Genomic DNA, 14,490 nt, shown 5'->3' with positions numbered 1-14,490 from the left:
AATCATAACTCGACTCATTTAATAAAACAGATTAAAATTCTTAACCTAACCCTTTATTTTTGTGTCAGGTTCGCGGGTCGTCTAAGTAATTGTGAGTAATAAATTATTTTCATGGACCCGGTCTACCAGGAGGCTTGTTCAACGATCTTCTAACCTGCTTTGGCAGGCCATGCGAATGGTGCTTCTCTGAGCACTATGTCATAATACCGACGTACTGATCAAACCATCGGATTTTTTATTTAACAACGTTAAAGCTACATGAGTCTGCTTAATTCCCAAAACAATGGGGATTTCAAAGCGTTTCATCTTCCTTTTTGTATTCGTTTTTGTGTCGTTGCATATTTTGCCTTGTCTTTCTTTTACTTCCTTCGTGTTTGGAGACTCCCTCGTCGATGCTGGAAACAACGACTATCTTTTCACCCTCTCTAAGGCGGATTCACCTCCTTACGGCATTGACTTCAAGCCTTCTGGTGGGCAGCCCACCGGAAGATTCACCAATGGTCGAACCATACCAGACATAGTCGGTAATCCTATTAAGTGTTTGAATTCCTTGCAGTACTGCTCCATTGTGCTCCTTTAAAACATTATGTTAGGCATTAATTGAGTTTTTTTTCTTTATTTTGAACCCTTTTGCTAATTTAAAATTTTCTTTCGTTAGGAAGGCATATATATTTCCAAAGCTATATAATTAGCACTTGAAATAGAGATGATCTATTTTTTGCACCTTTAATGGTGTATATGTTACTATAGTTATTTACAATTTTAAATGATGTGCAAGGCCGGCCAGCTCTATGGTTAGTCCAATTACGTATGCTACTGTCTAAGGCTCCTAATTTATAAAATGCCTCAAATTAAATTTAAAAAAAAAAAAAAAAAAAAAAAAAAAAAAAAAAAGTAAAACAAAAAATGACATCGAATGTTTAAAAGCCTAAAAAAATTCAAACTAAACGTGATCCACGTTTTTTCTTTCTCTTATTTTCTTTGTTTACCTCTAATCTTTTGCTTCTAGCATTCTTTATTTCTTCGATATTTTATGTGTTATACTTATTAATCATCGGACGCTGTTGAATTTAGTTGGTCGTTGATTTTAGAACACAACTTAATTAGTTAATCCTACTATTTACAATCGTTTATTTTACAATATGGACACAATAGATTAGTTATGTTCTCTATAGAGAGAAATATATATATATATATATATATATTAACAACAGTTGAACATGGAAATTTAATTGATTAGTAATTTTGCATTTATAAATAGGTAATTAAAATTAGTTTTTTAAAGTAATATTTAATATTTAATATAGTATTTTGAAATTAACAAGGTCTATTTTAACTTTATGCTTTAGACCTCAATTTTAATTTATTGAGCCGTCGATGATGGTGTGGCACAATTTTAATTGATGTGACACATATATACCATAAAATGTTCTAAAACAAAATCTAAACCTTAGAATACTCTTCTAAGCTATTAACCATTCCACTACTTTGATTAAGACTATTCTTTGAAATTTGGTATTATATATGTACGTAAAACATTTATGTGTTGTGGAAAAAAGATTAGGAAAAGAAAACTGCCAAAAGTTAAAAGCCATTAATGCCAAGGTCATGTGCCATGACCTTCGTTGTCCTTGAAAATGATATTTAACGTATGCGTTTATGGTATGCTTTTCTTTCTTCTTAAAGGTCATTATCCTAAGTTTATGGTATATATTGCACCTCTTTTTCTTGTTAGATCCGTTCTTCTCAATAAAATAAAAATTTAATGGCCGATAAACATGGTCACACGTCCCAATAAATTAAATACGGGTGTGATGTGAGTGTAGTACGTAACACTTCTCTTATCCTATGTTGTAACCAGGGACAAAATTAGAAATTCAAATTTTAAAGGGGCTGGACGGTAAAAAAAAAATTAAAAAAAAAAAATCCTAATATTTTTTAACCAATTTAAATATTAAAAAAAAAAATTAACATTTTTTTAGAAGTGGAAGCAAGCGAGGGGCCATTGCCCCTACCAGCTGACCCTTAGTTCCGTCTCTGGCTTGTAACATATTTTGTCATTGGATTTTATGGTATGAGTAATGTTACTCATCTTCACACATATTTATCACACAAATTAATTTTTGGGATAATTGCACAACTGGTCTCTAGAGTTTGCCTAAATTACGAATCACTCCATGTGGTACAAAAAGTTTATGGAGAGTTCTTGTGGTAAACTATAATTACAAATTACTCCCTGAATCTATTTTTCGTCTACCAAGTAAACAAAGTCCGTTAGTAGATTACAATACAAATAATATTTAGAGGTTGTCTAACGGATTTTGTTAACTTGGTGGACGAAAAAACGAGTTTAAGGAGTGATTCGTAATTATAGTTTACAACAATGACTCTCTATGAACTTTTTATACCACAGGAAGTGATTCGTAATTTAGGCCAACCCCAGAGACCATTGATGCAATTATCTCTTAATTTTACATGATCAGTCGATATGAAATAAGTATGATAAATGTATATGAGCATGCAGTATCTTTATGATAAACTTTCTTATCTTTATGATATACTTTCTTAAGAAAGAGGTATGCATGTGGTTCAAATATGCATGCCTATAACCTGATTAATTTCTCTATTGATTAACCTTTATAGACATAGTTAAGTTTGCTTAGAGTGCATGTGGTGAAATCAGGTCAAGCCCTTGGAGCTTTGTCATTTCCTCCACCTTACCTAGCCCCAAATACTCAAGCTGATGCAATTCGCAGAGGAATAAATTATGCTTCCGGAGCCTCGGGCATATTGGATGAAACAGGATTATTGTTCGTAAGTACATGTTAACTATAGGACTAATTATTTCCTTTACAAGAAAATTAACTTGAGTTTCTAAATTACAGACTAGAATATAACACTTCTATTTCTCTTTAATTCAATTAACACAGATAGGAAGAATTCCATTAAGGGAGCAAGTGAACTATTTCGAACAAAGTAGAAGCTACATGGTCAGTGTAATGGGGGAGACTCGTACAAAGGAACTCTTGAAGAATGCAATCTTCTCTCTAACCACTGGGTCCAATGACATATTGAACTATTTCCAACCATCCATACCCTTTCTTGGAGGTATCAAGGTTTCCCCCTCCTCCTTCCAAGATTGTATGGTTTCTAACTTCACCTCACAGCTTAAGGTACGCAATTGTTAACATTTGATATTTCTTCCCCAAATTGGTGATTTTTTATGGCTTTGATTTATGTTCTGCGCCTGTTCACATAAAATGTAAGCCGGGGGTGTCACGTGTTCTCAATTACAAATACGGCACCCCCAACTTACGTCCTGTATTCACAATATTCACAGGACGTACACAAGATGCAAGCCTTACTCATATTTTTTTTTTGGGCTTTGATTTGTGTTTTGTGCATGCTTGTGCACACAAGACACAAGCTGACGGTATTACTAATATCACACTCCTATCCCAACTTACGTCCTGTATTCACACGACGCAAGTCTTACTCTTTTTTTTTTTTTTTTTTAATGAATTTGATTTGTGTTGTGCGTGCTTGTGTACACAAGACGTATGCTAAGGGTGTCGCACATCCCCATTACTAATATAACACACCCAACTTACGTCGTGTATTCACAACATCCACCGGAAACATAATGCGAGCCTTGCTCATTTTTATTACCCTATGGTTTTTTGTTTAGCGATTGCACGAATTGGGGGCTAGAAAATTCGTTGTGGTTGGGGTTGGACCACTAGGATGCATACCATTTGTGCGTGCGACCAATTTACTTCTAGCTAGTGGAAAATGCTCGGTTAAGGTGAATGGATTGATCAAAGGGTACAACAAGAAGCTGAATACAACGCTAGATCGATTAAATCAGCAGTTGGGACCAGAAGCCATCTTTGTATATGCAAATTCCTATGATGTTTTTCAGAGGATCATGCTAAATTATCGTCAATACGGTTCGCCTAAAAGCTTGAGCTTAATTCTTAGATTAATAATTGCATTAATTTTTGATTGATTTTCCATAGAATTAATTTCAAGCAGCCCACTAATTTAGTAGTTATATATCTTTTGACAGGATTTGAGAAAGCCGATAAACCCTGTTGCGGAGGATACTCACCGCCATTCGTTTGCATTGAGGACCGAAATGCAAACAAAAGCTCTAGATCAGCTCTATGTGAAGATCGATCAAAGTATGTGTTTTGGGATGCATATCACCCAACAGAAGCTGCGAATATCATAATTGCCAAAGTGTTACTCGATGGTGATGAAAGCATTAGCTTTCCTATGAATATCCGGGAGCTTTACAACCACAAGCCCTAATGACCTATAAATTAATGGGATGATTAATTGCAACCTGAATGATCCAAAACATGTAATCCGCATAAATAAATTGCAACCTGTCCTTTTAGACATGTTATGTACGTACTAGACCATACGTTGGATCCTTTTATTTTTTAATCTTTGCTCTTATTTCTTAGCTTACTTATAAAAAAAGAAAAATGCCATCTATCCCTGTATTTTATGTACGGGTAGCTTACGCGCTCATGTGACATTGCCTAATGAGTTATTAAGGGGTGGTCAGACAACTATCCTAGCCACCCCTACCGAACTTCTGGAGTTTCATGGGCTCAGGAGACTTGGAGGAGGGCAACATGACTATGGAGCATGCAGCTGTATGCTACCAGGTTTACTAAGCTATCAAGTGTCGCTCCGTACTTGATTCCCGTTGAAAAGAAGAAAATTGAAAAATTTCAGTCGAATCTTATAACGACCCATCATCTCAATAAATGTACACTTGGACATGTTGATATGAGAGGTGCATGTAGTGAAAATTGGTCAAGAACTTGAGCCCTCTTTTAAGAGTAGAATTTGAAACAAAGAAATCCGATTATGTTGGGTATGTTAAATGAGTATATATCACTCGTTCTAAAAGTTTAAGTTAATAAAAAATGATAAATTTTGATCATTTAATTAATATTTTAACATTGTAGTTAAAGAAATGATGATCTTGCGACGCACACAAATTAATAAATACTTAATTTGCAAAGGTGTTCAAGAAAATCACTATGAATGAAGGAAAATAAGATCTAGCTAGATTAGGCTTCTTATCGATGCTGATCGTGAATTTATTCTTGAGAAGTCAAACCCTTATGTTTGGGTTGGCTTTAGAATAAAACCAAAGCTTTCGATCTGTCTTGATCGAGTGATAGAAGTCCTTGATGTATAGTTGCTACAGCCAAAGCTTTGAACCTGTATACTATTTAACAGATAGTAGAAGATGCATCAGTACTCTAGAATATTTCCTAGCATTTAATTAAATACAATAAAGAAAGGTCAACTCTAGCTAGCAGCAAAGGTTTCTGACACAGCTCTTAACTCCCTCGATCAAGAGAAGTCAACCCCTTTCCACACTCTTCAAAGTGCCTTCCCTAGAAGAAATGGGGTTGACCACTGCTCTGCCCCGTATTATTCTGTTTGTCAACTACCACCAACACATGAATAAAGATGAGCGAGTTGCAAAAACCCAATTCAAAGTTGTAAAAAATAAGCCAACTGAAGAACACAGAAAACAGTGTTTTGACCTATTTCTTTAATATGCAGCATGATTTTGGCTTCCCGATGCTTTAAGATTGATAATAAAACAAGAAACGAAAGTGTTTGTGGGTGTGTTATAGTATGGAAAACGATAACACGTCGACATGCATTGAAGCTGAACAGAGATGAGCTGTTGAGTAGTAAGAAAAGTCATCGATGGCCGGGCTAGCTGCAGGATATAGTGCTTGTTTAATATTCAACCACAAACATGGGAAGTAAATGAAGAGCAGAAACTGAGCTGTATGATCATATATATGCTTCTCAGAATTCTGCATTTTCTTACAGATCTTACCGTGCATGTGGTGTTTAGCAGTTAGCTTGTCAGCCACGATCTGGCCATCTGTTGCTAGTAGGGTCCACGATCAACTACAAACAATATCGCTACATTTTCCATATTGTAACAAAGATAATCAATGACCAATAGGTCCAATCTTTGCAGCTGAATCAATTTCCATGAGGATTGCTCCATATCAGAATCTAGAGATTCGGATGTAATTAAGATAAGGAAGAAGAGAAGAACAGAAACAGAGAGAAAGAGTTTGAGATTATGGAAATGAATATCTGAATTGATTAACTTGATTTCAAATACAAAGACTTTTGTATTTATACAAGAATTGAACTAATAATAAGATTACACGTGGATAACAAACGAACTAAGCGAACTACTTAACAACTTAAACAGAAACTGTTTATTATCTAATAGGCCCCCTCGAGATGGATGTGATGAATGGAATAAATCAAGAACATTCATCTTGGATAGCAACCCTTGAAAAACTGGTGGGTGGAGAGCTTTTGTCATGAGGTCGATCTGCAATTTGATGAGCAGATTTCAAATGAAGAGTTCGGATGATGCCTTGGTCAATCTTTTCTCGGACAATATGACAGTCTAATTCGATGTGTTTTGTACGCTCGTGGTATACGGGGTTGGCTGCAATGTGAATAGCAGCCTGACTATCACAAAAAACCAAAGCTGCATCAGAGTGGGGAAGCTGCAAATCTCGAATAAAAGCAAGGAGCCAAGAGATCTCACATGTGACAGCAACCATAGATCTGTACTCGGCTTCAGCAGATGACCTGGAGACAGTATGCTGCTTCTTAGACTTCCATGACACCAAAGAGTCTCCAAGGAACACACAAAATCCAGTAACTGAACGACGAGTGTCAGGACAACTCGCCCGGTCCGAATCACAGAAAGCTTTCAGCTTGAGATCAGAATCAGATGGGAAGAAAACACCCTATTCAGGAGAAGACTTCAAGTATCTAAGTACTCGAGAAGCAGCGTCCATATGTGGCTTTCGGCCACCCCTTGACAAAAAAAACCCCCCTTTTTTTTTCCAATTTTTTTTAAATTTTGTTTTAATATTATTATTATTTTAATTCATTTTTAAAGATTTTTAATTTTTTTATATAGTGCCATGTGTCAACCTTTGAGGTTGACACGTGGCGGTCCGTTAGTTTTTGGACGGAGAAGTTAACCGGGGTACTTATTCAGTCATTTCCCAAAACTGAGGTATTATCTGTGATGCAAATAAAGTTTCCAAAACTCAGAGACTAAAGGAGTACTTAACCCTAATAATAAAACATTACTTTGCAGTTTGCAGAGTAGTTAAACTTTTAAAATAATCCATCATAACATGTATAGTAAAAAGAGTTGAGAATCCTTAGAATTAAAATACATTTGGAAGGGGTAAGGAGTACCACTTACCTCGCTAATGTGGTAAGGTATGCGAGAATCTGCTAAGACCTGAACAATAACGTTCATATGGGTTAGCCCAGAGCTAGCTACTCAAATATCCTAATTAGGAGTATGTCGTCTCTTACACAACCATCCTGACCCTTTCCCCTTATTAAAATATTTTTTTTTAATAATAAATAATTAATTAATTAATTAATTAACCTTTATATATATATATATGGGGGCTTGGGTCAAGAATGGTCCATTTTGACATCCTCCTAACTAGGTTAAGTACTAAGGCCCAAAACTCACTAAATAGGTCTAAACTAGTGCTTCCTCACTTAACCTACTTGGGCCATTGGCCCAAAACACCTAAGGCTATTCACTTAATAAATTTTGGATCAACAACCACTCAAACATGCCATGGAAATTAATTTTCCAGATTTAATTCAAACCTTCTTCTTTTCTTTTTTTTCTTTTTTTTTGTCATATACGAGAAATATCATATTTTCCTAAAGTAGTTTTAACATCACTTTAAATGTTAATGTTTAGAAATAATTTATCACTCAAAAGAACCATATTATAAGACTTTTTTGGTTATAAAAGATTATGACCCAATCTAAAATCTAAAATCCAAACTCATTACTCATTTTTAAAACCATTTTTCACTTCATTTTACAACTATGGACATTTGGTATGAATCTTATGTAATTTCCATGAAGAATATTACTAAAGGGTCATTATGAAGTCTTCTTTATAGCAAGGTGGTGTTCATGAGCTCATACATTTGGTCATTTACAAAACTCTTGGTCATCTAAGATAAGGTAGATGTGATTTAAGAAAAATAAAACATAAGGTACATAGGTTTGGGTACAACACATGTTTTTATGAGGTCTTTTTAAAATGTGTTTTCATGATAAAAGAAATTTGACAATACAAGAGTTAAGTTACCTAATAAAATAATTTAGTCACATTCTCATGGTTTAAACAAATATTTATACAACATAGGCAAAATATCTCATCTAGGTTGAAGCATGCTAACACATAGTTTTAAATACCCAAATAAAATATAACATACAAGTTAAATCATAACATAAATGGTAGCTTGAAAGAGGAGATGTTGAGTTACTTACAAGGTTAAGGTAAAAATCACACTAGAGCTTAAATGCTTCTCTAATGGATGAGTGAGATGAGCTCTTGGAGAAGTTGAGAGGTGAGTGGATGGAGTGAAATGGGAGGACTTGGACGTGTAGGTGGGAATTGGGGGGGTAAGAAACAATTTCCCTTATTTTGGGGAAGTCAAAAAGGAGCATTGTTCTTCCAAATGAAGAAAGATTGCTCCTATTAATTAGTTCATTCCATGTAAAGGTCCCTTTTCTTTTTACCTAGGTGGTCTTATGCATGGAGTGGTTTGTGATTTCAAGACCACTTAATTAATAAAGATCATCTATAATTAAACATAATTTGAAGATAGTTAATGCACATAATTAAAATAAAGTCATGTTACATTAAAATCACAAGGTTTTATTTCATATTGTTCTATATGGCATACGTTATAAATTAATCCTTAATTTGTGAAATCAAGTATTTTCCATTATCTCTTTTAGAGGGCTTGATCCAATTTTTATTAAGCTTATTAGGCCTAATGACATGGCCCCTAAGTTTAGGTTCAAGACCTTGGTTAAATTCCTAAGTATAAACATGAGGGTGTTACAATATCAGAATCTAGAAATTCGGATGTAAGATAAGGAAGAAGAGAAGAACAGAACCAAAGAGAAAGAGTTTGAGATTGTAGAAATGAATATCTGAATTGATTAACTTGGTTTCGAATACAAAGATTTCTGTATTTATACAAGAATTGAACTAATAATAAGATTACACGTGGATAACAAACGAACTAACTAAGCGAACTACTTAACAGTTTAAACAGAAACTATTTATTATCTAATACTCCACACCGCAAATTCTATGGGATCCACCTGTCCAAGCAAATGGCCTTGTACTCCAAGCCATCCGAACACCAATTTGAATTGTCTGTTTGGAATTGCGTTAGACAATAGAACTTTTATATTTGAAAAGAGCCGTTGCGAAAAAAGCTTTTTCTAAAAGTGCGTTTTGACCTTTTCCAGGCTAAAAAAAAATCAAAAAAGTATTTTTTGAGGTTTTTTACTAAATATGCATGCCAGTTTTCTCTTTGCATGTACTAAAATTAACACAATTTCAAACGAGCTTTAAAAATTCGAATAAGGTACAATTTGATTTGCTGCCAATCCTCATCCAAGGAATACTGGCATCTCGTTTTGCTGAGCACCTTATGAAATTTTATTTTTGACCCTTAATTAAGACTTGAAAAAGCTTTAAAAAGTTTAGCACGTTTAGCACCACATACCATTTTGGAATTATAACCTTTATAAATGGCAAGGATCAGTTGAAAGCACTGAAAAAAATGTACTCTAATTTTCTTCATATACAAATCTTTACCTATTTCATTGATTTCAGGAGATTTGGTGTTACTGCAACGATTGATGATGGTTCTACTCGACAGTTCTGTTACATCCCAATCAGGGTTTTTTTTTCTTATTATTATTATTTTTTTATATATATATATATATATTTATTCAATATGGGAGAGGGGAAAGGGAAATACATCCCAATCAGGTTAATCGAAAGATAGAAGCACTTATTTGACACCCATGAGGTTGCCTGGGCCTAATTAATGGGGCTTGCCCCAGCGAAGGGCAAAATCTCGGCCTTGTTTTCCCTCGGGGCTGAACTTGCTGGACTGGATTTAGAGACCACTTTGAGAGTCTGAGACCCAACGTCCGTGAGCCCTTTGACATATGTATCCTCAGTACCGACCAAATAATAAATATTTATTTCTGAGCAACTCCAAGAAAAAATAAATAAAAAGAAAAGAATTGGGGTTTATGTAGGGAGTGACAATTCATACTCTTGGGTCGTGTTTGAGATATTAGTGCAAGACTATATAGGTTAAATCACTATATATATTGGAAAAACTAGATTTTTCCTGCCTAATTATCATCCTAATTGCAATTTTTTCAATATTTAAATTTTACAATATTTCCCTTCCACACCTAAAATGATAAAAATACCTAATATGTCAAAAAAAAAAATCAAGAAAAAACCGAAAAACCAAAAAAAAAAAAGAAAAGGAAATAGACAAAATTAAATTCATAAAATGGTAGATTAAGTATTTTTTTTTTTTTTTTTTTCACTTTAGATCACAGAAGGAATACCTTGCAAGTTTGCAACCCCATTGGTAGACTAGGAGGGATATTGCAATTTTTTTTTTTTTTTTTTTAATGAAAGATTTGAGTGTTTCATTTATCAAAGATTACGAGCATAAAATTCTTACATCACAAAGTATAAAACTCTGCAAAAATTTAAACATTAAAAAGACATTATAAATAGAGTAGTAGTAAGAGGAGTACATATATAAATATTCAACATGAAATGTGAAATTAATGTGGAATATAAAATATTCTTTATAAATGGTTATAGATGAGTGGGGGGCTGTTTAGTCATTCAACAAATAGAAGGATCCAATAATTGAAAATGAAAAAAGAAAAGAGAAATATTAATAATCTGTTCCAGAAGTGGCATGTATGGCCACAATTTTTCCTATGGAAACAAACCAAACTCAACCAACCATACGATCCTTAGCCTCTCCGGAGCTGTTTTGTACTGTTCTTTCTGGAATCTCCAGATGCTACATACAGTTTGAGGTCAGTGAAAATTCATGGTGGTCCTAAGCCTGCAAGTTGCCCAGTTTAGGCCTCCTCTGCATTTCACATTGCCTAGACGACCAAGCTCCGGCAATGTCATCCGGTGTGGGATTGCGGAGCCATCCGGAGAGCCTGCTCCTTTAGGACAGAAAACACTGTACAATGATGGGTTTTTTGAGAAGGTGTTCATGACACTGTTTGCTCGGAAGATGGAGAAGTTTGCAGCTCCGGCAAGAGATGTGACAGAGACTAAGAAGAAGGGATGGTTGGAATATGACTACGAGAGTTTTGTGGACGTGTCCAAGAGAGTGATGCAGGGAAGGTCTCGCATTCAGCAGCAGCAAGTTGTTCGTGAGGTTCTCTTGTCTATGCTCCCTCCAGGTGCGCCTGCTCAGGTGGATAATGAATGATAATTCTCAGTTCTCTCACTTACTTTGGTTCAGTGGTTTTTACTCTGTTTACAATTCCTTAATGGTTAATACATGAAAATATTAGCTAGGGACTTGGTTTTTACTGGTCTATATGATGTCTTGGTATGAGAAGTGAATGATAATAATGTTTGAATTCATGACTTTTACTCTGATACCATGTTAAATCATCAGTTATCCCAAAAGTTTAAACAGATAGAAAATAGTGAATTCAATCAATTAACTAATATTCTAACAATGTGTAGATGCGGGTGCTATTGCTAATAAGGTTTAATGAAAGAATGATTGATCATGAGGGTAAACTTTTAAGTTCATATCAGGGAGGTAAAACAACACTAAATAATCTTCTCACAATTGGTGCAAGGTATAGGCTAACAAAGTTAATGTTGCTGCAGTTCAGGAAACTATTTCCTCCAACAAAGTGGGCTGAAGAGTTCAATGCTGCATTGACAGTGCCCTTCTTCCACTGGTTAGTTGGGCCTTCTGAGGTAATTATGCTGCCAACTTTTCTTAACAATAGTCTTACATGTATTGCTCAAGCTCAAAGGGGCATCTTCTGACAAAGTTAACAATGCGCATAGAAGACTATTACGTTAAATCTTCACCTATTTCAAAAGTTTAAATTGATAAGAAATGATGAATTTAATCACTTATTTAATATTCTAACACTCGTTTTTTACTTGTGACCCCAAACTCTTTTTCAACAAATGAGATCCAATACGTGCAATATTTAACCGAAATTGGGGTAGGTAATACCATTTAAATTCTAAAAACTTAAACTGATAAGAAATATTAATCTAGCTCACTCACCATATCCATATAGAGGAAAATTAGTTTAAGGTTTACATTCCAAGTTCATTTCCTTTTTAACTTGATACAAAGCATCAAGGAGGCTTGTTATTCATTTTTCACTTTTATGAATTACATGCATGTGCAGCTAGACTTAAGATCTTTCAGACTTTCATATTGAGATTCATGTGCTGCTTCTTTTAGTGTTCTATCTTTAAGATTAATTTGATGAGTGTCCACTAGGTTGTAGAGGTTGAGGTAAATGGGGAGAAGCAAAGGAGTGGAGTTCATATAAAGAAGTGCAGGTAATTTCTACATCATAAGAAATAATTCGACTTACATTTCACTTTTCCACCATGGCAGCAGCCAAATGAAGCAGTGTTCTTGAAAGAGAAGAAATGATTAGTAGATGGTATTATCATTTAGAATAAAGACCTAACAATGATTTTCCAATTTCCACAATTCTTCCCCTCCAAGGTATCTGGAGAACAGCGGGTGCGTAGGAATGTGCGTAAATATGTGCAAGATTCCTACACAAGATTTCTTCACCAATGAATTTGGGCTTCCATTAACCATGATCCCAAGTATGTATTCTTATGCTCTTGTTCTTATCATGCCCCAAATCTTTGATCTAAGACTGAAATAGTGACATTGTTTACTTTAGATCGATGATTTGGTAGTGCATATCAGCTTCTATGTAAAATAATTGTGCTCTGATTTCGCAGTAAAAATACATTCTAAAATGCTTGTGATGGAACATATTTAAGCAGATTCTTAATTTTTTTTTTTTTTTTTTTTTTATCTTGTCTATGTTCATCTTTAGATTTTGAAGATATGAGTTGTGAGATGGTGTATGGCCAAGTTCCACCCCCACTTAAAGAGGATCCAGTGTCCAAACAGCCTTGTTTTGCAGATATTTGTAAGTTGTAAAATTTCTATTATAATCAATGAACATTTTCTCTGTTTTCTAACTATAGCACCATCTGCAGGCTCCATGGCAAATCCCAGCTCCAGTGTTTGTCCTAAACTACAAGCTTGAGAAGAGCTTCCATTTCATATCAAATTGTTATACAAAAAATTAGCTTATTTCATGTATACAGCTAAAATCCATTTGGCATGCCCCTTTCTCCTGCTTAACAGAGATATATGACTTTAAAGAATGTGAAAGTTAGGCAATGCCACTATTTTTGTTTGTAAATCTTAAAAAAGAGACTGATATTTCACCCTTTTTCATATCTCATTTTGGAGAATTACAGAGAACAATTCTAAAAGTGTGATGGACTGTACAGATATCATATTCTCAGTTTCTATTCAAGAAACAAGTACAAATGTTCTCCCCTGCTTTTGGGATGCATAAACTTTCTTCTACATTAAGAAATTTATGGTATACATTACAGCTTTTACAGGGGATTCTGTCCTTGCATCTATATCAGTTCTCTTCCATATTTTAACAATATGTTCTGTCTTTCTACTTACCCTTTAATTAAAATAATAGAAACAAGTTTTCTCTTATATATCAGAGAAAAAGTAATGATTTCGCGTATGATATGGAGTTGGCATACAAATACAAGATAAGAAGCACTCTCTTTGATTAGCATAGTAGTTTCAAGTGTCCAAATGAAGATTAAGATTGAATCTCAAGAATCTGTTTATCAAAAAATGTGTATTTGTGGAACCAAATCATATGGATCAGACAGCATCTAGCATGTAAACTAGAGCAAGGATTATCAAAGGCATAGTTCCAATCCGAATTCAAAAGCAATGGGTACAAGAGCTGTGGGAGTTCTCTCGATGATGCTGGAGGATGATTTGTCTCTCTTTGAAGTTAGAATTCTATAAAATGAGTTGGTGGTTACCACAGCATAGGGTGAGAAAGTTTAATAACATGCTAAAATAAGTGTTAACATCTTACTTATCTCAAATAAAAATACCTCTTCTCTAAGTAGCTCTAGCAATTTCTTCTTCATGCGTTCTTATCAATTCACTTGAAGAGTATGTTTTCAAGTGCATATATAGTTGATCAGATCATTAACTCACTAATTATTCTAAAAACTTAAAAGTAATTAAAAAAACAAAAAAACAAAAAGACAAATGAAGTTAGTAGAAGGTTACTTTGGAGCATTTACCTATTAAGAGTACGTTTGGCATTGCGATTTCGCATACCAAAAGTTCATTTTTAAACAAAATCGCAAAAAAAATGTATCGTTTGAGAGTACATTTTTAAAAAATTATGATTTGAAAATGTTAAAAAATCTGTATTTTC

The 14,490-nt window shown here is 34.3% G+C and overlaps 2 protein-coding genes across 2 annotated transcripts; both read left to right on the top strand.

Annotated features, from left to right (window-relative positions):
- The first annotated feature begins 283 nt into the window (after positions 1-283).
- LOC133853753 (GDSL esterase/lipase At5g41890) lies at positions 284-4,314 on the top strand. The gene is made up of 5 exons (XM_062289770.1): positions 284-524; positions 2,684-2,814; positions 2,931-3,173; positions 3,689-3,950; positions 4,070-4,314. Exons 1-5 carry the CDS (start codon positions 284-286, stop codon positions 4,312-4,314), a joined length of 1,122 nt encoding a protein of 373 aa, XP_062145754.1.
- Positions 4,315-10,893: 6,579 nt separating this feature from the next.
- LOC133854709 (beta-carotene isomerase D27, chloroplastic) lies at positions 10,894-13,498 on the top strand. Its single transcript, XM_062290963.1, has 6 exons — positions 10,894-11,405; positions 11,834-11,926; positions 12,471-12,532; positions 12,705-12,811; positions 13,051-13,146; positions 13,217-13,498. The coding sequence occupies exons 1-6, from the start codon at positions 11,025-11,027 to the stop codon at positions 13,264-13,266; spliced, it is 789 nt and encodes a 262-aa protein (XP_062146947.1). The 5' UTR covers positions 10,894-11,024; the 3' UTR covers positions 13,267-13,498.
- Positions 13,499-14,490: the final 992 nt, after the last annotated feature.

This window comes from Alnus glutinosa, chromosome 13 (genome assembly GCF_958979055.1).
Source record: "Alnus glutinosa chromosome 13, dhAlnGlut1.1, whole genome shotgun sequence".
Lineage (NCBI taxonomy): Eukaryota > Viridiplantae > Streptophyta > Magnoliopsida > Fagales > Betulaceae > Alnus > Alnus glutinosa.
Note: the sequence above shows the minus strand (reverse complement) of the source record. Positions and strands in the feature narration are given on the sequence as shown.